Source organism: Sus scrofa, chromosome 1, assembly GCF_000003025.6.
Source record: "Sus scrofa isolate TJ Tabasco breed Duroc chromosome 1, Sscrofa11.1, whole genome shotgun sequence".
In the NCBI taxonomy this organism is placed as follows: Eukaryota; Metazoa; Chordata; class Mammalia; order Artiodactyla; family Suidae; genus Sus; species Sus scrofa.
In genome coordinates this window covers 9,212,117-9,239,867 of record NC_010443.5, presented here as the reverse complement: position 1 = coordinate 9,239,867, position 27,751 = coordinate 9,212,117, and the positions used below count along the sequence as shown (strand labels likewise).

General features: G+C 44.1%; 1 protein-coding gene across 2 annotated transcripts in view; it reads left to right on the top strand.

Moving 5' to 3' along the window:
• Positions 845-27,751, top strand: part of SNX9 (sorting nexin 9) — a 108,664-nt gene continuing 81,757 nt past the window's right edge. Inside the window, exon 1 of one of the 2 annotated variants that reach the window (XM_003353171.4) lies at positions 845-1,128. In XM_003353171.4, coding sequence (XP_003353219.1) covers positions 1,117-1,128 — 12 coding nt within the window. In that variant the 5' untranslated portion in view covers positions 845-1,116. The remainder of the gene's footprint in view (positions 1,129-27,751) is intronic. The other variant, XM_021086441.1, reaches the window with a different exon arrangement.

The following is a 27,751-nucleotide window of genomic DNA, read 5'->3' as shown; positions in this document are numbered from 1 at the left end:
CTGAAGGACCAGGATATATATATTCCTGATAAAAATCAAGAAGGACAACGCTACTCTCTCCATCAAGGTATGTTTTCCAGTCCTCTCTTTTACACTAGAGGGAAAATCCTGCTGCCTAAGTCATTCATTCGTTAATGCAGCCCTGCATCCAACCCTGAAGAAAAAGCTTTTGACAGGAAAATGGAAATTCTTAGACTCCCATTTTTTCCCTTTCAGGAAACCTGTGGGGTCTCCCCCAAACCTCTGAGGCCCTGAGAAGCTTCTACATTTATCAAGAGGCCAGAAGGAGGTTAAGGGGATGCCTCGGAACGAAATTCTCAAGCGTCGGGGCCCAGAAGCTCCAGCCGAGATTACAGCCCGCGGTAAACTCCAGGCTGGAGGCAGATCCTCCTTGAAGGGCCGGGAAGCCATTGCTCGGCGCCGTGCTGGCTGTTTACTGCACACTCACTGCACTCTGCCCGGAGCACGACGGGCCCGCCGCAGTCCCGACGGGGGACAAAGAGCCCGCGGGGGACTCGTGCCCCGCCGGGGGACGCAGAGCACCGGCCGCACCCGGTGCATCTCGCCCAGAAAGTTCAGCCGCGGTGGCCGCCGGGGGGCGGGGGGGGCGGTTGGGACTCGGCTCCCCCGGCAGGCGCTGCCCCCGAGCGTGTCCCCACTCCCCTCTTCGGTCCCCACGGGCGGTGACCCCGGGCCCCGGCCGCCACTCGGGACGCGGCCCCGAGCACTGGAACAAAGGGCGCCCTGCGGCGGCGGCGGCGGGGCCCGGGGCGGAGGCTCCGGGCGGGGGCGGAAAGCGGGCGAGGAGGCCGGGCCGGCCGAGGGCACCGGGCGCGCTTCCGCCGGCCGCGCCGCGCACGCCGCGGTAAATGGGAGGCTCGGCCGGCGGGGGCGGGGGCCGCGCAGCCGGGGAGTTTCAGGAACTGGAGGAACGGGCGGCGGCAGGAGTCGCCCTGCGCCGAGACTCGGGGCCGAGGCGGAGCCGCCGCCGCCGCCGCCGCCGCGCCGGGGCCCAGCCGTAGCCGCCGTCGCCTTCGCTCTCGCCGGGCCGCCTCGGGCCGCCAGCCGCGACGCGGGAGAGGAGCCGGCCGTCCCGGGTCGGGGGAGCCGCCCGCCATGGCCACCAAGGTGAGGGGCGCGCGGCACAGGCCCGGCCGGCCGCTCGGCCCCGCCGCGGCGCGGGCAGGGTCGGCGCGGGGGGCGCGGGCGGCGGCGGCCGCCGGGGAGGCCGAGGGGGCGCGCCGGGGCCCAGCCAACAGTCCCTGAGGGGCCTGAGTGGCGCGGGACGGACGGGCGGCCGGGGCTGGGGCGCTCCGGGTCGGCTGGACGCGCGGGAGGGTCCCCCGGACGCGAGCCGCGCTGTCTGCAAAGTTTGCTCCTGAGCGGGGGCCGCGGCGGGCGGGAGGGAGGCGAAGTTCCCGCAGCCCCCGCGCCGGCTCGCCAGCGCCGCCCGACCCCCGGGGGCCCGACTCCGTCCAGAGCGGCGTCCACTCCCCGCCGCCCCGCGCGTCCGGCCGCCGCCGGAGAGCGTCGCCCCCGCCGCCCGCCGCCCGCCGGAGCGGGAACCCCAGCGTCGCGGGCCGCTGGCGGGGGGCCGATTCCCCCGGAGACCCCGGCCCGAGCGCGCTGGGGATTTTGAGTTCGGGCCGGTGACCGGAGGCTCCCGAGGACGGAAAACGCCACTTGAACGCCCCGCGCTTCCACTGCCTTCGGTTTTCTTGTTTTTTGTTTTCCTTTTGTCTTGCTACCTTTTCAGTTTGAATGTTATTTCCAGCATGAATAAAATACAAAGAGGGAAATGACTCTGCTTTCAGTTACGTATTTGCTTGAATAAAGGTCCAGGCCCGAATTACGTGGTGGAACTTTGACTCGCGCTTGGTAATTGGCCAGGAGGACTGGTCTGCTTATTTCACGGTATTGTCGGTGGGATTAGCGGTCACCTTTTGTCACCTGAGTCTGCAGGAGCCACCCTCCCCCGCTCCCTGGGCTGGGGCGTTTTCTTTAGAGTTTGATGCAGGCTCGTAATTAAAAAAAAAAAAAAAAAAAAGCCACGATCACGGAATGAGGACTAGAGGTAGGGAGTCCCCTCCGTCTGGAGCCAGTGATGTGGTTTGAGTTGACTTTTTTATCTGATTGCTTTTTGCAAATAGTTTTTGTAATGTTCCCTTTTAAAACATCAGCACCCCCTTCCATATTTATGTTTGAAACCTGGAAGCTACTCCTGGGTTGGTGGAAATCTTAGAAGTTTGTTGTTGGGTTTTTGTTTTGGGTAGAGAGAGAAAACTTAGAAAACTAATAATAAATGTCACATCCCTTTGAAGGATCAGATTGATAGTCTGTTAAATGTTGTGCTCTGTGTCTGTCTAGGTGCAGTGTTTATTACTATTATTATTATTTTTAATGGAGACTCTTCTCCAGTGAACCTGTTGCTGTTACTGCAATAATTACCTTCTGGTTTATGGATTATTGGCATTGCTTTGCTTTGGTGTTATTAGATGCCATAGAACTTTGCTGCCCTTTTAACATGTATCATTTTGTCTTTGGTCTTTTTAAAAACAAGAGGTAAGCCAAGGATTTCTAAGGGAACTTGATTTTGAGGTTTGTTCCCAAACAGCCCAGAAATGACCAATTACAGGTCCTATAGACACTCAACTCGCAACTTTAAAAGCTGTTTGTTGTTGTCGGTATCTTTTCAGTGGTGGTCAGTGTTGTGCTATTTTGCGTCCTGATCTACTGGGGCTAGTTATAGAGACAAGTGGAACTCAGCAGCTGGTATTGGTATATGGAATGAAAGTTTTATTTGATACTTTACACCTGAACTTAGTTTTTCCATAAAATTAGAGTGACTTGTACTCAACTTGAGTTGCATATATCCTCACTCGGCATGAGCCTTGAAGCATGTGTAACCACTTCCTCCTTTATTATCTGCACGCCTCTGAAGGCAAATTCCAGTAATTCTGAGCTATGGGTTCTTTCCCCATTGTAATCACTATTCCACATGGTCCTCCTTGCCATGTTTACGTTGTGACAAACCACTTCCAGTTTTGTTTTTTAATAAATGGAAGAGCAGAGAAGCACTTATTATATAGGGCTCTTCCTCAGTTCTCTGGTTTTTTCCTACTTTCTGGTGACCCTTGGATCCAACCAAAGTCTCCTTTTTAAATTGTTCCCAGGGAGTAAGTTTGACCTTGTCGTTCCTGGATCCCTGCCCTTACCAACGTCTGAGTAGCTGGGGGTTTTATCCTCCCTTTCTTTAATTGGGTGGGTACTTGTCAGAGAGAACGTACTTTTAGTAAGTAATAACATCTGTTTAAAAATTGAAGATTCATGTGGCACTCAGGCTCCTGCCACAGCATTAAGTGATGAGGAATAAATACAGTTTCTGGACATTTTAGGTAGTATTGGGTTTCCCTTTACTCAAAGTGTTGGGTTTGAATTTACTAGAGAATGGCTTCTGTTTTCCTCAGATCCCCTTTTCTCAGGAATTGTTCTTACATGATCTCTTGAAGATGCAGTTATCTTTGAACTATCATTCTTTTTAAAAAACTACACTGGTATATTCACAATAGAAAGAAATGATCTTTTGGAAGAAATACTTGAATTGAGCAGTTCTTCACTGCCAGAGAAAATTAATCAGTAGCTGCACATTTTAAAGAAGTTGTGTGTTCATTGTTTCTAATCACTGTATACTGAATTCATTTTCACTCCCAGTCTTGTTTCATTTTATAAATAACAGCAAAAGGCTAATATGAGCGTGTAGAGTCCTGATTTCTATTAACGCCAGGTTATATTTTGACACAGTCTTACAGTGAATTTAGAAATAAGTTAAGCTGTATTAAGTCTTGGGAAGACATTTTTTTGTTAACCTGGGCAAAAGGGACATGAAGGAAATAGTTAACGGAAGTTAATCCATAGCCCTATAATTTAGCTGTAATTTCCATGTCACAGTTAACCTTTGATAACTAGTTTGAATCCTTTTGTGCTTATGTAGTCACTTTTACGAGTAATCGTTAGAACCAGATTCCAGGAGGCTCGGATACTTTTTTTTAAACGTTTCTTTCCAGCCCCGATATCTAGAGTTACATATTAATGTTATAGTGCTTGTCTGGTTGAGTTAAGCGAGTGAGGAATGTTGTTAAAAGTGTCTTCATACAGAGACTATCTAGACAGTGTTTGTAGAGTCTCAGAAAAATTCTACGACAGTAGAAAGGCCAACCAATTTCTTATCAAAGGAGGAATAACTGAGAAAGCATCACAATTTTGCCAGGTTTTCTACTGTCCTGCTTTTACAGCAGCCATCTGAAAATTTCATTATAGTTTTACTTTGCCCACCAGAAACTTTGTAACTTTGCACATGCTTTTCCTCTCTTCTGGAATGCTGTTCTCCGGCCTTTTCATCTAGGTACTCTCTTTTATACATGATGGCTCAGCTCAGCGCATTACTTTCTACAAAAAGCTTTCTGATCTCCGGAACCCCCGTTCCAGGGTCATGTCACATGTCCAAACTGCCGCCGTTTTATGCGTGTGTCTCTGGCCAGTGGCTGTCTCACTGAGGATGCCTTCAGCCCCAGGAGACGGGGACTGTGCGTTTGCTCATCTTTCTGTCTTCTGTGAGTCTGACAAACTGTTGTTCCATGAATGAATGTTGGATATTCTTGCCTTGATGCCTCCCTCTCCAGTTTGAAAGAGCAAAAAGATTCTCCAGTGAGATAAGTGGCTGTTAAAAGCATTTATCTCCACCTGGAAGCTTTTTTCTTTTAATTGTGCCTTCTAGTAGAAATTTATAAGGTATACCTGCACAATGGAAAATACACATCTACAGCTTAGGTATGAACAGTGTTATTTATTTATTGTTGTTATTATTATTATCATTATTTTGATCTTTGTGTCTTTTTCTGGGGCCACACCCAGGGCCCGTGGAGGTTCCCAGGCTAGGGGTCGAATCGGAGCTGTAGCCGCAGACCTACGCCACAGCCACAGCAACGCTGGATCCTTAACCCACTGAGCAAGGCCAGAGATTGAACTTGCAACCTCATGGTTCCTAGTCGGATTCGTTAACCACTGAGCCACGACGGGAACTCCTGAACAATGTTATTTAAATATGATAATTCAGTTTTACTAATGATTACATGAGATATTTGTTGTTATGTTTTTAGGTAATTGGAACAAACATCATACATCTGAGACTTTAAAGAGTTGTCTTTAACCCACAAATTGTTAGAAATGTATTTCTGAAGGCAGAGGGTTTACTATTTATCTTTTTGTTAATGATTTCTTTTTTTTTTTTTTTGCTTTTTTAGGGCCACACCTGTGGTATATGGAGGTTCCCAGGCTAGGGGTCCAATCGGAGCTACAGCTGATGGCCCATGACACAGCCACAGCAACAACAGATCCCAGCCAAGTGTGCAACCTACACCACAGCTCATGGCACCGCCAGATCCTTAACCCATTGAATGAGGCCAGGGATCGAACCAACAACCTCATGGTTCCTAGTCAGATTCGTCTCTGCTGTGCCTTGACGGGAGCTCCTGTTAATGATTTCAAACTTAATTTCACCCTGATCAGAGAATCTGATTGATACTAGTAACCATATCTGAAAATTTGTTGAGGCTGACTTTCTGCCTAGCATATAGTCAGTTTTTATGAGTGTTCCACCTGTGTCTAAAAAGAATATATATATTCTCTGACCAGTGTTTGTATGTGTATTTTCAGTGTATGTCCATAGAAACTTATTAATTACACTGTTCCCATCTGTATCCTTAATTCTCTCTCTCTTTTTTTTTTTTTTTTTTTTTTTACTTTTTAGGGCTGCACCTGCAGCATATGGAAGTTGCCAGGCTAGAGGTTGAATCGGAACTGCAGCTGAGGCCTATAGCACAGCCACAGCAATGGCAGATCCCATGCCACATCTGTGACCTACACCACAGCTTGCGGCAATGCTAGATCCTTAATCTACTGAGCGAGGTCAGGGATGGAACCCTAATCCTCATGGATGTTAGTCGGGTTTGTCTCCACTGAGCCACCACAGGAATTCCATTTTTGGTAAATATTTTCAATGCCTGAAACTGAATTTTACCTTTCATTTCGTCTGGCAGTCTTTGTGGCTGTAGCGTTTTGTTTTATTTATGTGATTGATATGTTTGTATTTCTGGCTTCTGTATTATAGTTTGACTGAGGATCCCCCATCCATCCATCCACCCTCACTCCATCACCTCAACTTTTTAGAAGGTTTGTTTTGTCTTTTTTTTTTTAGGGTCACACCTGTGGCATATGGACCTTCCCAGGCTAGGGGTCAAATCAGAACTGCAGCTGCTGGCCTACACTACGCCACTCAGGATCCAAGCCACATCTGCAACCTATACCACAGCTCACAGCAACGCTGGCTCTAACCCACTGAGTGAGGCTGGGATTGAACCCAACCTCATGGATACTAGTCAGGTTTGTTACTGCTGAGCCATGACTGGAACTCCTAGAGGTTTATTCTTTACAGGCAGACCTCAGAGATGGCGTGGGTTCAGTTCCAGACCACTGCAGTAAGTGAAGATTGCAATAAAGCAAGTCACACGATTTTTTTGGTTTCGAAGTGCATTTAAAAGTGATGTTTACACTATATGGTAGTCTATTTCCTACGTAATAGCATTTGTTGTATCTGTAAAACAATGTATACATCCCGATTAATACTTTATTGCTAAAAATGTTGAGTTATTTACATCAGAGAGTCTGACCACAGATCACCATAACACATAGTAATAATTTAAAAGTTTGTAATCTTGGGAGGATTACCAACATATGACAGAGACACAAAGTGAGCAGATGCTGTTGGAAAAGTGGCACCAGCAGACTTGCTCTATAGTTGCCACATATCTTCAGTGGTTAAGGATCTAGCATTGCCGCAAGCTGTGGTGTAGGTGACAGATGTGGCTCGGGATCTGCCATTGCTGTGGCTGTGCTATAGGCCTCAGCTGCAGTTCCGATTGGACCTCTAGCCTGGGAACTTCCATATGGCACAGGTGCAGCCCTTAAAAAAAAAAAAATTAAGGATACAGGTGGAAACAGCACAGCTAATAAGTTTGACGCTTCCCTGTGCCTATTTTAAGACCTTGTGTTTGTCTTTAGTATTTTGCGGTTTCACCTTAGTGTCATCACGTGTGGATTTTACTTATGTAGCCTGGGGTTTACTGGGCAGCTTGAATGTGGCAGTAGGTGTTTCGGTAGTTCTGGAACAGTGCAGTTCACTGGAACGTTCTGTGGTGGTAGAAACATTCTACATTTGTGCAGCCCCATAGTAGCCACCTGCCACACGTGGCTAACAAGAACTCAAAGTGTAGTTAGTGTGATGTGGGAACTGGGTTTTAAATTTTGGCGTAAGTGTTCCCACGTGACTACTGGCTAGCATAGGCGGGAGTGCAGCTGTAGAAAACTCCAGTGATTCGTGAAGGTGGCCTCTTCCCCAGTCTCTCGTTCTGGAACCTTAATTAGCATGACGAGGTCCAACAGATGTCTGACTTTCTAATTCTCCACCTGTCGTGGCTTTTTTTTATTCTGCATCCTAGAAAATTTCTTTGGTTCCTACCTTCAGTTCATTATTCTTTCTTTAGTTGGGCCTAATTTGCACTTTTATCCATCCGTTTAATTTTCAATTAATTTGGCTCTACTTCAGCTTGATCATTCTTTATAATCTCTCATTGCTCATATTTTTATGCTTCTCAGAAGCATATTAAACATTTAGAGTTTGTGTCCATTAATGCTAATATCCGAGGTCTAATTCAGCTGCTTCTGGGCTCATTCTCACTCATGGTGCCTTGTTTTCCTGTGTGTTTTGTGGTTTTCTGTGAGTTGCTCATTTTCCTTGGTATTTTATCTAAGGGTTTTGATAACTAAGTTGAATTTACATTCTTCCAGAGAGAATTTGTCTGTCTTATGCCCATCTCCCGGGGACACCACATCCTTGGGGTCACTGCGACCTTAATTCCTGGCTGAAGGATTTTCCAGTCACTCTGGGGCCTGAAAATGGACCTCCGACCTCGGGGGAAACCAACCCTTCTTCCTTCCCCTGGGTCGGTGATGACAAGTTTCCCTGCTGTTCCCTTTTGCACAGTAGGGTCTTTTCCCTTCTGTTGGGGTCCTTTTGGGGTCTCAGCTTTGAGCTTAGGGCGGGACTCTGTTCTCACCTCCCGCCTCCCCAGCACAGCCTGTGAAGCAAAGACTCAGAGGGGCCGCCAGCCGCCCAGGGTGCAATCCCCTCTCAGCACCTTTTCTTCCTGGGCTTTCTGCTCCCACTTCCGCCCTCCTTTTGTGCTGACTCGGCGCTGTGTTTTAAAAGGTGTTTGTGTGTGTGGCTGTCTTTTGCTCGTAATATTTTATTCAGCACTTCAGTGTTTCAGTCCAGTGGTGGCTCAGGGTATCCGCTTGCCCCTCATGTGCCAGAACAGAGTCCATGTCAGGGCATTTTCATAACAGCTGATAAAGTGAAGGAAGGGGCTGTCTGCACACAAGGAGTTAATCTGCTCTTTGGAGGGGAAAAAGCAGAAAAGCAAAATGGTTAAGCATTTTAGTTGACACGAAACCCTCAGCCATCAAAATAACACACTGTGGGCATTTCCAGTTTCCAGTTGGTATTTTTCATCTCTTTTCACCCCTTTGACTATCAAAAGCATGTGGTAGATTTAGCCCATCTTTTTTTTTTTAATGATTTTTATTTTTTCCGTCATAGCTGGTTTACAGTGTGCTGTCCGTGTCCTACTGTACCGGTTTGTTTTGGCATCGTAGGTACAGTGCTTGAGGATGCTCTTCAGTGTGACTCAATTTTTCTAAGCTATTTTTAGTATCTGAAAATGGAGTCATATAGTAAGTTGTATTACCTGCAGAGGCAGGATTCAAAAGTCACCTATTTGTGTTTGTTCATTAAGTCAGAGAGACATGTAACTTTGGACATCAGTTAATGAAGCAAAAAATGCACCAGTTTGTTCTGGGAACTGTTGCCCATCCTCGTCCACCGACGGCTCTGTCTGAGCTTCGGCAGAGCCCAGGGCCCAGCCCTCCGCTCCACACTAGGGTGTCAATCTGAAAAGCCTGTGCTGGCCTAGGAGAGGGCAGGCTTTCTGCAGGGCACCGGGGTGCTCCTGCCACAGCTTCTCAAGCCAGCAGGGCTTTCCAAGGAACGGAGTCCTGAAATATCCATTTTTTTCTTTAACTTATTGAATGAAGTTTTAACTCTTAGTTTATCACATCCGTCATTTAAAAAAAATACTTGGTACAGTCCCGACAGACTGCAAGTCTAGACTCTGTCTTAGGGGATCCCAGATTGTCAGGTCAGCAGACATTTCATTGGCTCTTAGGTGTCTCTCTCACACTGGAGGTAAGACTAAGGTTTGGATCCTCTTCTAAGAGAGTAGACCTTCAAAAATTAATGAACTATTTATAATGTATGAGTTAAATTCCAGTTTAAGTGTATTTCGAATGCAAATGCACAGAAGAGGGCTAAAACGTGTAAATATGTGTGTTAATAATAATTGTCTATCTCACACTTAGGAACTTCTCATCTTTTAGCCTATTTTGTATTCTCCAGCTTTTAAGTAATGAGTATTCATTGCTTTTGTAATAAGGGAGAAAACAAATTAATGTTTTTTAACTTAAAAACTTACTGTCGATTAACCAGGCCTCTAAAGCAGGCTCCCAAATGTATCCACCTTCTGTTAATTTGTTTTGAGTTATGTATGCTAAGATGAAAAAAAATTTTAATTAATGCTTATACATAGTAAGTTAGCACCTCAGTAGAAAAATGCTAATGCATTCAGTATTATAAATAGAACTTAAAATTTATTTTACTTCCTTAAGCACCATATTTTCCTTTCTAAAGGAGGAAAAGTATGTTTTTTTAAAAAACTCTTAAAAATAACTAAAAACTTACCGAACAACCAGCACTGAACATGAAGTTCTTAAAAACTGCTCTTTTAAAATACATTTCTATTTACCTACCTCTCCACACCCTTTTCCTCCGGAGCTCAGAGGAATCCTTTGCAGTCAGCAGTAGTTTCATCACTTCCGTGATGAAACTTCAGATTTCAGAGTCAAGAGTTGAATTTAAGATTTTACAGCCTTTGGTTGTTGTGTCAGGCTTACTTTGTCTCGTGATTGCCATTACCAATAAATATATTCCATTTCTTATAACCAGAAAATCCTAGAAAATCAGTAGGCTTTAGACTGCTGAGATCTGCAATTATATTAGATGGGTCGTCCCAGTCCTTCAGAGCCAAGGTGGTACCCAAAAACATGGAGGTGGTTTTTTTAAATTCTGACATTTGAAGCTACTTCTCATTCTAGTCTTTCCTACTATAACATTTAAAAACCCATTCCCCTTTTTGATAAGTAAAAACACTCCATGCTCTCTTCTTGTGGTTTGTGTTATAAAAGCGATAGGTGACTGTTCCCTAAAACGCAAGTGCTGGATGTTTTCCCCAGCTCCCCGTCTTCTGTGACTCGTCAAGAATCTCTGCTGTAAAGACTATGGCAATGGTGACAAGCATCCATCCAAGGGCGAAATTGGACTCTGACTAAAGTGCATAAACATTTCATGAGTGGCGATCATGTTTCCTGAGTTTAGGCATTAATGGTGGAGCTGTGGTGCCCCGGCTGTGCCACAGTCTCACCTGGAGAGCTTGTTAAGTGAGAAATTGTTCTGTGATTTCTGAGTTTCTAATTCGGAAGGTATTTGTGGTTTTTGGTAATTTTTCAGTGTTGTGTTGATTGGTTATTTGCGTTATGTGCAAAATGATTTTACTCTGTTAGGGTCTCTGATTAGTGTGGTGGTGAGGTGACTGTGGCTGGTTATGACTTTGCTGTTGCTTTTTGGTTAACCAGAGAACAATGTGACATACAATTTTGAATGTCATTATAGTTCACAGTAACCAGTCCAGATTTATTTGCTTTGTATTATATATTCCCAAAGTGGTTGTATAATGAGAAGAGTTTTTAATTCACAAGCAAGGATTGCTATTTAAAAGAATCCTTTTTTTATTATTTGTAGATAATCTGTATCTGTGTAAATCCATTTTTTAAAAAAAACTTACTTCCGGTGATGTGCACCTGGACTTAATTTTGATTAATTTAAACTTCACCAAATTCAGCTTTACAGTTTGCCCACTTAGACACCTCAAGAAGCAAAATAACAAACGTTTTAAAGCCAGAGAAAAGAGTAAGTATAGTCCCTAAAGACGAAAAACCTAGCTTTGGAAAATTAAGTTGATTTAGGACTCAAATGTATGGAGGCGAGGGTGTGCTTTAGACAACAGCCTGTGATTAAGAGGCCGTGTTCCTGTAACTTGCCTGTGCACTACCAATAAGAATTAGCAAGTGTCTGTGCAAGAATAGTGGAGGAAAATATTATGAAATCCTGTTGGCATTTAAACCGCTCACGGTCTTTTTCCTGTGACATAAACAGCGTAGCTATTGGTTATGGAAGGAACACCTTTGCTTTTCACCATCTGTGGTTAACATTCGAATATTATTAGACATAAATATCAAGGGATATTAACGGGAGATGTTAAGTGTGCCACCAGAAATCAAAAGCATGTTCGTTTGGTTTTTTTCGTGCAACAGTCTCTCTCCAGGACTTCTAAATACTCTAAGTGAACAGGGAGTGCATGTTTTCCTACTTTCAAAGAATTTATCGTCTGATGGGAGGAACACGCTTTAACCTCTTGAGTTAAGCATTCTGGTTGCTATGGTAGATGTACACACAGTGTCCAGCCATGGCACAGAATCTGGCGTCAGAAGTGAGCCTCTTTGTCTATTTTCCTGCAGTCACTGTCACTGGAAACTTAAGAGTAAAAAAGAGTTTATGTCAGTAGAGGGCACAGTTTGGAAATTTTACGGAAAGAGAAAAACTGGTTAATTCCCCTGACGTTCCGCAGTCACAGTGTAGGTGATCTCTCTGCTTGAGATGAAGGAATTAGCGAGGATGCATTGAGACCTTGGCGGTCTTTGTAACAGTTCTTTATTAGAGCGACTGACTGCCCCTGCGGGACAGAAAGTACCGTTCAGAGAAGGCATACGTTTCCAGGAGGCCTGGTTGCGATCTAAAATGTTATCTGGGACGAAACGCTAAGCCAGTTGGAAACCAGTAAGCAAGGCGTGCCCAGCAGATAAACTGTTTCTGTGGCTCAGCTCCTTCTCAACCCCCTGGCGCCTTGGACAGGGTGTCTTGGGATGGTTAAAACGGATCTGGTCCTTTCGAGTTACACGTTAGCAGTTGTTAAAATATTTGGAGTGTTTCGTGTGCCTGGTTTACAACACCCAGAGTTTATTCTGGATTAAAGATTCCCAGCTGGTGAGTTTTCAGAGGATCCTTAAATCTGAAAGAGCAGACATTGTTCCCGACTGTACCTTCTTCACATTTGCAATACTGTTTTAAAAATGTATGTAGATTTATGTTAGTAATAAAATCTGGATACACTTGGAAATGCTAATGACTTTGTAGTACCTCTTTGGCATTAAATATTTCTCAGTGAATTTGACTTTTATGTATTTACTTGTGTTTGTGGGTGACATATGTATGTAATAAATGGATTTTGACGTTGGCATTCCCCTACGAATCAGGTTAGCTATTACAGAAAAGCCCATTTCCCTTATTTCTGTTTGATTTTCCTTGAACTGCATATTTGGAAGAGAAATTTTGTCATCTCTTCTGCTGGAGATCCAGTGAATGAATGAAGTCAGTTCTCCGTGATTATGGAATGTATGTATTTAATGCAGTAGTGGTGGAATAGCATAGTGATTGGGAGTCTGGGTTCAAATCCCAATCAAATTCTGCCATATTACTTTGGAAAGTCACTTCATGCTTCAGTTTCCTCATCTGTAAAATACAGGTCATGATGTGAACTCTTTAAGTGTAAGTTCCACTGCACAGGCTGGGGAGGGGGAAAAAACCAACTCTTTCTGTAATGACAGCAAATGACATCGGCAGCCTCCTGGGGAAATCAGTGCCAACCTGTGAGGCCTCCTCCTCGAGGCCACGGTGCGTCTGACTTGAAGGTGGGGAATGGGTACAGACTCCTCTGCTGTAGGCCGCACCCCTCAGGGTACGTGTTCCTCCCCCCCCACCCCCAGCTGCACCTGAGGGAACGGGAAGGCCATGCTGTTGTCCGGCTGCTGGGGAACACAAAGCCCCGCAGAACCCAGCCCCTTTCTGCCCCGATGCAGCAGCGAGCTGCTTCCCGGGGCCCTGGCACCGGGTGAGACTCTCTCGCTGCCTGGTCTCACCATTGTCTCAGGACGGGGCTCTGCGCTTCCCCGCTGTCTCTTCCCCCAGCCCAGGTCCTCTTGTCCAGGCTTGGGGAGTGCAGGCGGGGCGGGAAGTGGAGGCCTTACTCTGTCTCTCCCTCGCGGTATTTCTCACGCTGCCAGCCCCCCGAGTTCTCTGGCCACGCCATAGCCTCTCCTGGGACACTGGACACAGTGGGCACTGCTGGTGGGTGCCCCCACGTGGGATGGGGTGGCCAGGGCATCCTCTGGGCTCATGGAAGGTTCGCAGTTGCACCTCTAAGGCTTCAGGACCGTTGCCCTCAGGCAGGATGGTGCCTGGAAGTCTGTGCAGCCCCCCCGCCCCAGCTCAGAGTGAGAGTGGGAGGCCATGCGTGATGTGAGGGCTTTGGCATTTCTTCTCAGTGAGCTGTGAAACCACTGGAGGGGTTTCAGCAGACCTAGAATACCTGACTCTTTTCTTTTCCTTAGGAGTGGAGCTTGCCTTTATTGGCCAAAGCTAACTGCAGGGAGTTAATGCCCTGTTCACTTGCATATTAGACTCAGGTCTTATTTTATCCCTTCTTGAGCCTTAATTGATTTTATCTAATTAAAGCCATACTAGGGAAAGCCTGTGTCCTCCTTAAGCCAATCAGGGCACAAAAGGATCAGCAGATTATCCTTTTACATCCGTACGTGGGCTATCCCAATCCAGTCATTTGAAAATAATTTTTAAGTGAAGTTGCAAGCATTTCGAATGTACTGAATTTTATATTCTGTCTGATGGAAACGTCTGGATCATGTCTCCTGGGTAAACTGAAAGGGAATATGTACACCTGTCAGATCATTTGCCCCTTTGGGCTGTAGGATAGTTTGGCTGTCACCATCCTGTTGACTGGTGTTTACCCAGACAGTAAAATAGCTCCAGACTGGTGAGTTTTAAGCAGATACAGAAATATTCATAACCAGTTATAGCCGACTAGTTTCCTTTTCTAATTGGAATCACTGCTCACCAAAGCACTTTCTTAGGTAAACGTCCTGAAGCCTCAGCAGTTTTGAGAACAGTAGTGTGAGAAAGTAAGTGGAACCTGCGAGTCGGGTCAGCATGTTCTCATGGGCTCGGAAGACACAGCGTCATCTGGGCTCAGGATTTGGAGATTCAGTGAATCTCTCTTCTTTTCCCGCTTCCATCAAGTGGTCTTTTGGTTTGTTTATTTTGGTATGAAATATATTAATATTATGTCTGCTTAAAAACTCCATGTCAATGTTTTAAAGATACTATCTAAACAGTTTTTAAGATGTTATCTAAACAATTTGAGTAAATCAATATTTTTTTATGTTAACTTTATTTATAAAGATTGCAAACAGGCAGAAGACGAATGGTACAGTGAACCCATTAGATACCAATCACCAACCTCAGCCAGTTTCCTCTAACCTTCCTCTTCCATTTTCCTTCATTATTTTGAAGCAAATTCCAGACATTTTATAATTATCTCAGTATACACCTCATAAAAAGCTTTTTAAACAGCACAGAACAATTTCTGTTATCATACTTAAAAATTAAGAATAAAGCCTTAATATCTTGAACTATGCAGTCTGATAGGCAGTGTAAACTTCGTAAATTACTAGCTTGCTGTATTTATGTGGCTTGATGTACACCAATGTAAGGACAGTGCCGTCTAGTTTAGCTAGATGCTTAGGTGATGGTGTTTAAAACTATTACTAATTGGCCTTGTGTGAACCTGCCTGTGTTAACTTAAAATGAATTTTGCTCTCAGTAGTGTGACTACAGCTAACAGTACCCAGAGGTTTTAGGATACGTGTGTGTGTTGCTTTCCTCTTCTCAACTCCACACGTAGCAAAATCCCCAACAGACAAGGGCCTTCAGAAGCCTTTCTGTGCAGTTTGGTTGGTGCAAGCCGTGGGAGGATGCTTAGAACTAGAGCTGAGAAGAACGGGGTTATAAGTGCACTTATCAGAGTTGAGAAAGGCGTGGCTGACCTTCAGCCTCAGGTGGTTCCTGTCCTTGGTCCAGAAGTTGATGAGAATGAAGATTGAAAAGGAAATAGTGACCGTCTTACTTGAACTTAACATTTATAAATATCCGGGTAGTTACCAATCCTTTGATAGAAAGCCACGGTCCTGTCTTTGTCTCTACCTCTGATTGTAGTTCTGAGTGACTCTTCTTGTATAATATAATGCATTGCCTGTGGTTTCCACTTTTAATTTCTTTTAAAGAGCTTAAAGAATTTACAAACAATATCAAAGTATTGTGAATGCAATATCTTAGATTTTTAAAAAATTATTTGCCATTTGTCTTAACTGTTGTCGCAGCAACACTTATTTTGACAGTAAGCTTTTTAGCAACTTATACTTTATCAAGGCTCCTCAAACCACTCAACTTAGTTTTCTTAGAAGTAATTACTCTTTTTTCCACACTTGTTTCCACGCACGCGCTTACGTGCTAATTCAGTTGCTCAGCTACAGCAGTAAGTACAGCTTCAGCTGGTGGGATCAGAACTTCCCGTCTGCACTGGGGAGTAGCCTGCCAAATGCCAGAGTGCCTTCAGGGTGCCCCATGTCTCATAGCGAGCACAGAGCGTGGCAGTGAGTCTCTAAGTTGGTCCCGTGGTATACAGGCCGCACGGTACATTCCCATTAATGAATCAGATGGTTGAGATGTGTGTGTAGCTGGTGACCTGGGTTTGCTTAGTTAGAGTATTGTTCTCGTGGACTCATCAGGCTTTAAGGAGAATTGATGGTGGGTGATAGATTTAGGATTTGTTCCTTGCTGGTTTTTTGTTTGGGTTTTTTTTTTTTTTTTTTTTGGTCTTTTTGCTTTTTAGGGCCTCACCTGCTGCATATGGAAGTTCCCAGGCTAGGGGTTGAATCAGAGCTGCAGCTGCTGGCCTGTACCACAGCCACAGCAATGCCAGATCCAAGCCATGTCTGCAACCTAGACCACAGTTCATGGCAATGCCGGATCCCTCACCCACTGAGCAAGGCCAGGGATTGAACCCGCAACCTCATGGTTCCTAGTCAGATTCATTTCCGCTGCACCACGATGGGAACTCCTGTTCCTTCCTGTTTTAACTTGATCAGCTGCTTTCAATAAATCAGCATCCCAGTGCCGTATCAGGATTTCAACAATTACCCGAAGTGCTTTCTTAACATTTTCAGTCAAAGTGGATTTTAGACAGTTACCCAAAAAGTAACAAAACATAGTTTACTAAATGATATATAATTTTCTATTTTAGAAAAGAAAATGGTATCAGCTTTTTAAATTGAGAGGATCTCACAAGCATGGGAACTTGATAGAGTTTCTGCATTGTCTTTCCTTCTGCTCTAGAAGTAGGAGAAAACTTAATCCCTTTGAAAAAAGGTGTTCTTCTGGTGGTGATGGGACAGGTCTCTCTTGGTGTTTGAATTTAGCCTGTGATCAGTGCCTAGTATCATCTGCAGCTGAAGTGACGAGGTTTATTTACTGTAGAGCATGTAAAAGAAAGACAAGCATAGCTTCTGTTCTCGAGATGCTCGTGGTTTCAGTGTTTTAAAAACAACTCTAAAGACCATATTCAATGGCAAAATGAAAGGTACCAGCCGGATCACGAAGGCTCAGAAGACCCTCTCGCTGGCTTTCTCTGGTTCGTGCCCTCCTGGCGACCCTCCTTCCCCGCCCTCTGTGTTCTGTTCTGGCAGCCTCTTTCTCACACCGCCCTCTCTTGTCACCGGTGCGCTTCCCCCTCCCCAGCCTCCGAGGGCAGGGGCTCTTCCTCTCGTGCTTTCACATCCCCGTGGAATGATCAGTAGCGGGTGTTCAGTAGCTGATTTTTGGACTCAGAGCTGGGAGCCTTCTGGGCGTCCTGAGAGGGACAGGCCTGGGTTGCATGCAGGCCCCGCTTTGCTGCTTTCTGGCCCCGTGACCATAAGCGGATTACTCACTCCAGCTGTGGCTCCTCATCTGTAATTACGCCACAGCCTGTCTTGTCCTGCGCTTGCAGGGATGTGAAACTTCTGTGACTTGCAGGAGAGCCTCAGCGGAAAGAATTATTTCCCCCCCCCGCCCCCGCCCAAATGCTGATTGCACCACGGCTGAGTCCCTCAAGCTGGACGTGGGGTCACCTTACCTGACTCACAAGAGGGAAGGATGAAAACCTGAGCAGAATGGCGGGTTTTAACCACCCAGGGAAGAGGGAGGAGGAGAGCGTGGAAGTTGTGAGCCCTCTGCTGTGCTGATTCCCGTGACGTGCTCCCGGGTCAGAGGAGAGCGGGGATGTGTGTGCGGTTGGAACTGCGCCACAGTGGGAGATGCGGCTGGATTTTTAGGATTAGATGGAGTTAGATTATGGAGGCTTGTAAACGCCAGGGACAGTGCATCTGAACTTGATCCCAGGGTACCGGGAGTCTTTAGGATTTTTGCTACGTGATGTGATGCCTGTTTTATCCACAGAGCCTTTGTCAGCAGTGAGGGGGCTTGACTGGCTCACGGGAAAGATTATGCCCAGATCAGTGTAGAGGCAGGATACCACCTGCTCCAGGGCACTGATATCACAGACGGTAAAGGGCCAAGAATGGGGTTAAAACTCCACTTCTTCCACTTGTTGGGCATCTGTCTCAAGACGGGTTACTTGATCTATGTAATTGGTGTGAGCTGCTGTTTCTCCTGCAAAACTGAGTAATACCACTATTGAGAATTGTTCTGAAAATTAAGGACCGGTCCTGCTGTACAGCACAGGGAACTATGTCCAGCCTCTTGGGGTAGAACATGATGGAAGATAGGATGAGAAAAAGAGTGTATACACATGTTTGCCTGGGTCACTATGGTGCGTGGCAGAAATTGACACAACACTGTAAATCAGCTCTACTCCAGTTTTTAAAAAAAAGGGAGAAGGGAAACCAGGGACCTCTGTGAAGTGCCTCCTGCCTAGAGAGGCTTCGTCCCACTCACCCTTTCTAATCTGATGGCTTTCTCTTGTAGTGCTTTTTAGTTTGCAGGAAGAACTAACTAGAAGGGGAAGAGAGGATGCGAGCAAAAACCTGGTCATTACGTGCATCGTAGAAGGTGCCTGGTGAGGACGCACCAGGGAGCTTTTCTGGCTTCTCTGTCTTTGCATATAACGGCTCCTCATTCTGAATGTTTCCTGTCTCTCAGTTGCTCTTGAGTTTAAATCTCTGTATTTGACTAGGATTCTTCCGTTTTTGGTGTAATGAACATTCAGTCAGTTCTTCAAATTGTATTTTACTTCACTGATTCATTCGCTTTGGCAGTCTTCCTTTGCTGTGTACCTTTACACTTGTGATGCAGTGAAAACCAGCTGGCGTGCTGTGGTGAGTTTGCTATTAGCTATATGAGTCTAGGAGAGAAATTGCCCTGAAGAGGAACCACTGATAAAAATAAATCATAGCTCAGAGAACTGGCCTTCGTCCAAGTGTCAGTTTAAAGCCGACATCCATTTTCCTCATGTAACCCAGTCGTATGTGTATTTATGCAGATGACTTTAAGGAGAAACATTAATTTTAAAGACCTGTACATTTCACTTTAGTGGTGTCCTTTAAATAGATTAATGTAAGATATTTAACTTAAATTCTTGAGATAGACCCCAAAGGACTTGCAGGTCATCCTGTCATTTTTCAGGTGTGAAAAAGATGAGGCCTAGAAAATAAGCATCCACCAATACGTGGTTATGGTGGAGATTCTCAATTATTAAGAAAAGACTTCGGGAATTAGACTTTCAAGGTAATCTTTTTCAAACCAGGAAAATGTGTCATCTTTATAAAAGAAGGACAATGAAGCATATATTCTTCACTAGTTTTCTAACTTAAAAAAAATGTTTTTAATTTGATCCATTTGGATTATTGCACTTTAAGCCTGAGATGGCAAGCAGGCGCTGCTAGAGAGGCGCTGCTGAGAGGGACTGAGGCTGTGTTCAGACTGTGCTGTTTTCTGAACTGGTCCTTTCTACTGCGGGACGACTGCGCAATACACTGCACCGCTTCCGTTCTGGTTTTAGTAGTGCTGATTCCTGGAAGTCTTTTCCAGCATATTTTATTCACGTGTTATGTAAACAATATCCCTTATTTCTCCTGAAGGTTCATGTACATAGACACAGCAGAGAAGCCCTGCAAAAAACAAAGGGTGAATTTTTAAACCTGTCCTGGTAAATGTGCCTTAGCATTATTTGACCCCCGATGGTACTTTCGCGCTTAGCTTTGCACAGCCCTTCCTCTGAGCCTCTGCACCGGCTGCTCCTCTGCTGCACCCGGCCTTCCTTCTCCCTAGCCCGTCCTGCACAAGCTGGCGCCCTCGTTCATAGGTCTCATGACAGCTCCTGCAAGTGACCTTCCAAGCTGAGCGCCTCCTGTAGCGCAGCCTCCGCCAGCTCTATCACATCACCTGACAAGCTTTTGACAGCGCCTGCCTGCCACCGCCTGCAAGTACCTTGTGTGTTGAGTGTCCCCTCTTCCTGAAAGAAACGCTTCTGAGGGCAGTTCGGCACTTTTATGCTTTCCACCACTGCGCCCACCTAGAGGAGAGCCTCGTGCCAGGAACTGCCTGTTATGTGTTTGTTGACAAAACGAATGCACACCTGCCACCCAGCTTGGGTTTGGGCTCCCGGTTATCAGTTTAGCAACCGCATAGCATCTGGGGAGAGTGCAGACTTTAACCATTGCCTCTGGTTGCTCTGAGCAGAAGAAGCTAGGATACTAGGGGAAAGGTCTTCCCCAAAGTCAAGGTGGAGATTTAGGAAAAACATAATTAAGAAATGATCAGGGGAGTGTCTGTGTGGCTCAGCAGGTTAAGAGCCTGTCCAGTACCCATGAGGAAGCAGGCTTGATCCCCGGCCTCTCAGTGGGTGGAGGATCCCACATTGCTGTGAGCTGTGGTGTAGGTTGTAGATGCGGATCTGGCGTGGCTGTGGTGCATGCTGGCAGCTGCAGCTCCAGTTTGACCCCTAGCCTGGGAATTTCCAAATGCCGCAGGAGCAGCCCTTTTAAAAAAAAAAAAAAAAAAAAAAAAATTCGGGATAAGCGCTGGCATTTTGCAAAATAGAGTTCACTTTATAAACTTGAGGTTTATGGTTGCCTGTTAAATGGTTTTTGGTTCTTTATCTGGGATAGTAAACCTAGACTAAATGAAGTTTTTTCATCTCAAGGAAACTGTACTTTCTGTAATTTCAAAACTGAAATAGCAAGATTAAATTTACTCAGAAATGGCAATGACTTCATTCGCTTGAACACCTATTCGATAGGAGATACCGTGCTATGGGTAAATGATTAATAATTCACTTAGTGTCCATGTGAGTGATTGCTGTGTCAGGTACTGTGCTGAACAAGCTAGAGAAGGAACGTAGCGTTTAGCAGAGAATACGCCACAGGTACACAAGCAAAGCTAACACCGTGCCAAGACAGTGATGGGAGGGACAGTGTTGACCCAGAGGCAGGCGGTGGCAGTTTCCAAGGTCGAAGAATGTTTCCCACATGGGAAATCTAAGCGGATTGAGGGGTCTCCCTGAAAGATGACTAGGATTTGGTCCGACGAAGAAAGCAGTTGGAGCAGATCTAGGAGTCATCAGAGATGGCAGGTGGACGCTGTCAGGGTGAGTGTCATCCAGTGTCGGTTAGGAAGGCACGTGACCCTGGGGAACATGACCGGATGTAGGGCGGCCTTGCCTGTCTCCAAAAAGAAGCCTGAGAAAGGAGAGATGGAAAGCGTGGCAGAGCGAGGGGGAGAGTGTTTCGTGTTTCCAGGAGAAACGGAGGGCGGTGCCGCCTGCTCTCGGGAGGTGCAGTGAGCCAGGGCCCGTGAGTCCACTGGCTTGCCCTGCAGGAGGGTCGCTGGTGGCCTTGGCAGAGGTGTGACAGTGCAGAGCTCAACTGCTGGGGGGTGGGGGCCGAGAATGAGCAGCCTGTGAAGGAGACACAGTGAATGTGGACAGCTTTTCTTCTTTTTTTTTTATTTTACTTTAACTTTTTGGCGGCACCCTTGGCATACAGAAGTTCCCGGGCCAAGGATTGAACTGGAACCACAGCAGTGACAATGCCAAATCCTTAACTGCTAGGCCACCAGAGAACTCCATGGACAGCCTGTCTGCCTGCCTGCCTGGCTTCCTTGGAATTTAAATTTCTTAAAATTTAAGTTTCTTGGAGATGCTAAGGGTGGCATTGGTCAAAGGAATAGTTGGTGTTGAGATAGGCGTTTTTTCTTCTTAAAGAGGCGCTAGACAGGAGTGGTCAAGTGCTCATGGGAAGGCGGGAGCAGAGCAGTTGAAAGTCACGGAGTCTTGAGAAAGGAGGTGGCTGCCAGCAGCCCAGGGTAGCTGGCGAGGCGGGGTTGTCTTTGTAGTTTGCTGAGGGTTTCCTCCTGGCGCCTCTCCTTTCTTTATTTTTGTTTTGTTTGGTTTTTTGAAGTTAGAGCCAAGGTCCTGTGCTTACAGGTAAACCCCCAAAGTGCCCTTAAGCAAAAATTTGAAAGTCGTTTTTCAGTGGTAAGCTCCTCACATCTGCTTTATATGCTTGGCGTCTATTTGTAGAGTTTTTACTTTTGTTTGAGGCTTCTGGCAGACTACTTCTGAGACCGTATCTTTGTTTCTTTGCCTTTTCAACCCTCATTGCTAGCTGCTGGCAGCTGGGAATGTGAGCCCACGGTCAGCCACAGAAGGCCAATTCCATAGAAGGAAGAAAGTGTAATTAGTGTACCAGTGGGTTTTTTTCCCAATTGTACTGTTTATTCATACGAACTTTAAAAATTATGTTCAAGTATCCATAACATGACTTTACCATTTTAACCATTTTTAGATGCACCATTCTTTGACATTAAATACATGCACAGGGTCCCTCTAACCGTCATCTGTATTTTTAGAATTCTTTTCATCATGCCAAACAGAAACGATACTGTTATTAAACAGTAACTTGGCGTTGCCTCTCCCAGCCAATGGTTGGATCTGTTCTGTTTTCTGTCTCTATGAGTTTGTCCTGGGCTAGGTACCTTATATATCTGACCTTTTCTATCTGGCGTCTTTCACGTAGCATGTTTTCTGAATTCATCCGTGTCTTAGCATTTATCAGACTTGCATTCCTGTTTATGGCTATCTAGTGTTCCATTGTTTATCTTTTCATCGGTTGATGGAAACTTGGCCTGCTTCCACCTTTTGGCTGTTGTGAATAATGCTGCTGTGAACATTGATGTACAAATATCTGTTTGAGAACCTGCTTTCAGTTCTTTTGGGTATATGCCTAGTTGTGAAATTGCTGGTAAATTATGGTGATTCTATGTTTAACTTTTGAGGAACTGTCAAACTGTTTTGCACAGTGGCTGCCTCATTTTACATTCCTGCCAACAATTCATTTTGTTTTCCTTCAACTTTTTTTTTTTTTTTTTTGTCTTTCTAGGGCCACACCTGCAGCATATGGAGGTTCCCAGGCTAGGGGTCTAATTGGAGCTACAGCTGCCAGTCTATACCACAGACACAGCAACACCAGATCTGAGCCATATCTTCGATCTACACCACAGCTCACAGCAACGCCAGATCCTTAACCCACTGACCGAGGCCAGGGATTGAACCTGTAGCCTCATGGTTCCTAGTCAGATTCGCTTCTGCTGCACCAGAACAGGAACTCCTGAACTCTTTTTAAAACTATGTCTCCATTTTACAGATATTCTAAAGCCAGAAAAGTTTGAACTAATGAAAGTAGAAGTTAGTTTGAATTAATGAAATATCAAAATTACCAAACACCAAAGACTGCTATTTATTAGGTCATGATTCTCAGAATTCATAATCCTTTTTGACTCTGTGACATATCGCCCTAATTTCCCTGACTTCTGATTTCTTTACTATGACATTTCGTTGTACTAGACTATACTAAACTAGAGTTTGCAATTGTATGACCTTTCGGTTAACCTTGGCCAAGTAAACCTTCAGAGTCACCGAATAATATTTCATACTATTTTCAAAAATTTGGGGGAGTTCCCATTGGGGTGCAGTGGAAATGAATCCAACTAGGAACCATGAGGTTGCGGGTTCAATTCCTGGCCTCGTTCAGCAGGTTAAGAATCCGGCATTACCGTGAGCTGTGGTGTAGGTCACAGATGCTGCTTGGATCTGGCATTTGCTGTGGCTGTGGCATTGCTGACAGCAACAGCTCAGATTCAGCTCCCAGCCTGGGAACCTCCATATGCTGTGGGTGCGGCCCTAAAAAGACAAAAAATTTAGTTAATTATCTGTTGTTCAATTTCATCATTTTACCAACAATCAGGAATTCGTAATAATGCTTACATATTAATTCATTTCCCTTTATGATTTAGAAAAATAACATACATAAGCAACCTAATGTTACTAAACAGCAGTTTTTTTCTAAGTAACTGGTATTTCATGTGACAATCACTCAAGAAATTTTTGTTGAACAAATACTAGACTTTGCTGGGGCTAGCCCCCAGCTTTGGTTACTTTGTCATGCGTTTTGTATACATCTTTTGAGTGGATACATTTTGTGAATACATTGGTCTAAAGTGACCTGAATAACAAACAACAAAGAAGAAAACACACACTTCTGTCTATAGTAGCAAATTGAAGCCCTCTTTACTGTCTCTGAGCCTCATTGGGATAATTTTTACTTGTTGTGTATGCATCCTTCCAGAGACTTATAAAATACAGTTATGCCCAAGTGTACATGTAATTTTAATAAATGGGATCATATTATTGTTCAGTGACACACTTTTATCATTCAAAATGTGTATCTTAGAGTTTTTCATTGTTATATCACTATATAATTAATTCAAAATTAATAGTTAATTTTTAATGTTTATTATAACTAATGTTTAATGTTTTAATGTTTATTATTTAACCTTGTCACTGATGATAGAATTAGTAGACATTTCAGTTTCCATTGATTTCTTTTTTTTAATTTTAATTTTATTTTTTTTTACAGAATAAAATACATATATTTAAACACAATTACATTCACACAGATTATTATATCATGGATCTTAAGAAACAGATTAAGTGACTCCCTTTGGAGAAGTGGAATGGAAAATAGGCTGAGACAAATAGGAAATTTATTCTATACTTTATCCCATTTTGTATGGCTTTCATCTTTACTACTTAGTATTATCTATTACATTTCAATTTTTCTTTAAATATTAGCATTGTATTAAAATCATCTATATTATGCAACTAAAATTTATAAAGAAGAAAGCCTTATATACCATTAAATATTTTATATAGCATAATAAAAAGAATAACTTAAGTGGTAAGAATAACAAAAATAATACACCATCTGAAAATAAGTAAAATATAAAATGCATAAGTTGGTTAAAAAACAGTGTAACTATATAAATACATCCTCACAATTTGTTCCATCTTATTGATTCTTCAGTATAGGCATTACACCATTCTAGGTGTGTGATAAACAAGACATTATAGACCTTACATTGTACCATGGAGAGAAATGGTTATTAATAATACAATTGTAGAGCTGTATTATTTAATTGTACAGTGTCATTATTTAATTATAATTATCATAAGTTCTTTGATGGAGAGGAAATCAGAGTAAGATCTAAGAAGACTTCAGCATTCCAAGAATGATGTCAAATGACCCCCTTCATGGTGGATTACGCACTTATTTACGATGAGATATACTTCCTCAGAGATTCCTTGTTTGTGTATCAGTTGTAGATTTTTGGTTTGCAGTTATTCTGAAGTTTTGATATGAGTCTATATGTATGTGAGATTGTTTTAAGTTGTTGTTCTCTTAATTGCAAGTTCATCTCCAGTGTCCTGCATTTGTACCCACCTCTTCTCATGATTTCTGATTTTGATGGTATAGTTGTGCATGGATGATTTCGTATCTTTACTGTATATATCCCTTTACTGGTGAGCCTTGTCATTTGTGGAATTTTTGTTTCCTGTTGCTGTGTTTTCTTTTCTGCCTAGAGAAGTTCTTTAGTGTTTGTTGTAAGGCTGGTTTAGTATTGCTGAATTCTCTCAACTTTTGCTTATCAGTTTGCATTTCAGTTTGCATTGATTTCTTCTGTCCTCATTAGGAGTCTGTTTTCCTGCCTGGTAATTTTTTTTTTTTTTTTTTTTTTTTTTTTTTTTTGGTCATTTCTGTCTTTTTAGGGCTGCTCCCGAGGCATATGGAGGTTCCCAGGCTAGGGGTCCAATCGGAACTACAGCTGCCAGCCTACACCAGAGCCACAGCAACGCTGGATCCGAGCTGCATCTGTGACCTATACCACAGCTCACGGCATCGCCGGATCCTTAACCCACTGAGCAGGGCCAAGGATTGAACCCGCAACCTCATGGTTCCTAGTCAGATTCGTTTCCGCTGTGCCACAGGGGGAAGTCCTATGCCTGGTAATTTTTGATTAGATACCAGACATAGTGAATTTTACCTTTTGGGTGCTGGATAGTTGTATACTTTTTCAAAACATTCCCAAGCTGTTTCGGAGACGCAGTTAAGGTACTTCAAAAGAGTTTGATTTTTTTCAGGCTTGCTTTTATCTTTGGAAGGTGTGATCAGCTCAGCCTTTACTGCAGGGCTTTTTTTCTCCTCACTGCTGAGCGCACCTGTCGGAATGACTTAGGCAGGCCCAACAACTCTGGGTGACCTCTGGAGATGGTTCTGCCTGCTCCTCCGCCTTGGGGCTGTTTTCCTGCTGCAAGTGCTGATGAGGTCTCAGTTGGAGACCCATGGGGACCGTCCCTCTGCAGATTCGGAACAGGCTTTCTGCAGCTCTTTCCCACACTCTGTCCCGTGGTCGCTCACCTCTTGGGCCTCCCCAGAATCCCAGCCTCCGCCGTCGCTTTGCCTGCGTTCCCCTTCCCGACTGTGGCAGTTTGGGGCTCACCTCCTTTTTCGCCATCTCTCGAGGCTCCCTCCTGTCTGCCTGAAAACTCTTCCTTCATGGATTTTGGTCAGTATTTGAGTTGTTTAAAGTTGGAAAGTACATCTAGTACCTGGCATACATTTTTTTTTTTTTTTTTGCAAGTTCAAGTTTGCTCCCTGTTTTTGAAATGCTGTCTACCTTCTGAGGTACATTTTGTTCTATTGGCCTTTTTCTGGGACCCGTCAACTTCAGGATAAAAGCCCCGCCCCGTATCCTCCTTCTCTCTTCGCTGCTCACCCTTTCCTGTCTCTCGTGGGTAGTTTCGTAGTGACATGTACCTGTCTCTTTCTTCCACACACATCCAGAGTCACATCGGACAGATGTTCAGAGATCCTAAATCTTGGTTATGTTAGGCACATGTTTGATGTTGTCACCCAGCCGGCTAGCAGGGTGATTCGGTCCAGGCCGCTTCTCTCTGCTGTCGCATCCCGTGTGCTGGTGGAAGCGAGCGCCTTGGCAGCAGGACTGCCATCTTTCTTACCTTTCATCCCTTTGCTCGAAGTCTTGTCTCTTTATGCTTAAAGTACATTTCTTGTAGATAGCTATTGTTGGGGTCTTTTTTTATCGACAATCTCTCTTAATTGGAGTATATACACATTTAATAAAATAAAATTGGAGTGTTCACACTTAATAAAATTAGTGATTTGTTTCAAGTGCACTTTCTTACTGTTTGTTTTTTATTTGCCCCATCTATTCTTTGTTCCATTTTTTAAAAAGAATATTCCCTTTTATCTTCGCCTTTGGCTTATTATACATACATACATACATACATACATATATGTTTATTTCTTTTTTCTTTCTATAATTGCCCTCAAGTTCACGGTATGCATTGATACCTTAACATTCTAACTTCAAACAATATTACAGCACTTAACACTCTGTAACAGTATACTTCTCTGTCTCCCTCTTGTCTTCTGTGCTTTTTTGTTGTTCATTTTACTTCTCAGTATTATAAGCCCCACAATGCACTGCTGTTATTCAGTTATCTTTTTAAAGTCAGTTGTCTTTTAGGGAAATTAAACAATGAGAGGTTTTTTATGGCGCACATATTTTCATTACTGATGCTCTTCTTTCCTTTGTGTAGATTCAGATTTTTATCTAGTGTCATTTTCCTTCTGGTTAAAGAGCTTCCTTTAACATTACTTATAGTGTCAGTTTGCTGGTGACAAATTCTCTCAGCTTTTGTTTGTCTGAAAATGTCTTTATATCACCTTGAGTTTTGAAGGGTGTTTTTCCGGGATATAGAATTCTAGGTTGATAGTTTTTATTATTGTTCACTACTTTGAAGATGGGTTTTGATTATATTGTTTCTGATGAGGAGTATGTCACATATCTAATTGTCCTCCCCTGCTCCCCTGGCTGCTTTTAAGAGAGTTCTCTTTCTGCAATTTCATTATAGTATCCCTTTGTGTAGGTTTTCTTGTGGGTTTTTTGTTTTGTTTTGTTTTACCAAATCCGAAGCACGTGGAAATTCCCTGGCCAGGGATCGAACCCATACCACAGCAGTAACCCAAGCTGCTATAGTGACATCTCTGGGTCCTTAACCCTCCAAACCACATAGGAACTCCTCCTTGTGTAGTTCTCCCGTGTGTGTTTTTCTTTTGTGAGATTTATTCAGCTTCTTGG